Source organism: Sinocyclocheilus grahami, unplaced genomic scaffold (genome assembly GCF_001515645.1).
Source record: "Sinocyclocheilus grahami isolate Dianchi unplaced genomic scaffold, SAMN03320097.WGS_v1.1 scaffold9731.1, whole genome shotgun sequence".
NCBI lineage: Eukaryota > Metazoa > Chordata > Actinopteri > Cypriniformes > Cyprinidae > Sinocyclocheilus > Sinocyclocheilus grahami.
Window position 1 is genome coordinate 1 of NW_015512811.1, and position 1,127 is coordinate 1,127.

The 1,127-nt window shown below is 41.0% G+C and overlaps 1 protein-coding gene across 1 annotated transcript; it reads right to left on the minus strand.

Annotated features, from left to right (window-relative positions):
* Positions 1 to 100: 100 nt before the first annotated feature.
* Positions 101 to 1,121, minus strand: LOC107578321 (unconventional myosin-Vb-like; the record flags this gene model as incomplete). Its single annotated transcript, XM_016264288.1, has 3 exons — positions 1,088 to 1,121; positions 270 to 413; positions 101 to 182 (listed from the first exon to the last, which is right to left on the minus strand). Coding segments are annotated over exons 1-3 (232 nt in total), but the record flags the coding sequence as incomplete, so codon positions are not given.
* Positions 1,122 to 1,127: the final 6 nt, after the last annotated feature.

Consider the following 1,127-nt stretch of genomic DNA (forward strand, 5'->3'; position numbering starts at 1 on the left):
CTACGGCCAAGCCCTAGTCAATGGCAAATAAAAACACTTGGATTTCAAAAATACAGTTACAAGTAACCAAACTAGTCACCGAGTTAACTGGACCACTTACTCAAGGTTAGATCTTTAAACTCTGGCAGAGAGGATGAAGCACAGAGCTGGTAGAAGATGTGATAGTTCCTCTCTTCCTCAGCCTGCAAAAATATTTTGATGTTCAACACTTGGAAAAGCACAAGGGTCTGCAAATGAATCCTAAAGCACCATTCCTACATGAGACAAACCTGAAATACTACTCTGGACTTCTCAAGCAGATACGTTCGCATGTTGGCACCGATGATGTGATATCTCCTATCGAAGCCGATCTGGATATATTTCCCGAAGCGGCTGCTGTTGTCATTGCGGGTGGTTTTTGCATTTCCAATAGCCTGCACAGAAGGAAAAAAAGTAATTTTTTATGCTTGAGTCACTCTTTGGTTGGTTTAATCTGAAAAAGGAGGTTATCAAATTACTATGATTGATGCATAATGGAACATAAGAAGGGTGGAGAAAGAATTTCACAACAGAGGGTGCAACTGATAAACCTAAAATCCTGTTTGCGGCATAATTTAGAATGAGTAATTACCGTGATTTTGGATTATTTGTTTGTCTGAGCTGGGGTGTTATGAGTCACCTGTAGTATAAGGATGGTCTATGTCTAGGTTCGCATCCTAAGAGGCCCTTCTATCACCAATGCTAATTTCCGCAGTAATAATATCTCTGAATTGACTCTGAGATTTGGCCACTCTCATTGGCACTCAGATTATCTTCCTGAAGGGCACAAGTGCCTGCTTTGCTCTTATCTGTTCAAACAGGCCTGCTGATTCTTGAGTTTAATTTCACAGCTCAAATGTGACAATGAGATGGAGTGATGAGTGAAGTGAGGGCACCTTTACAGCTGCTGCACACAATGGAAGTACTTGGTGGCAAAAGTTTATTAAATTGAACACAAATTATTCTGGTAATGTGTCTGTGATGCAAGCCAATCAAGTGGTTCTCAACTGATTAACATCATGTGAAGACCTAGATCGCATTTTCTCACAAGAATTAGTTCATAGCATACCTCCATGATGGGGCTGGAGGCCAGTACTTTCTCTTCGACG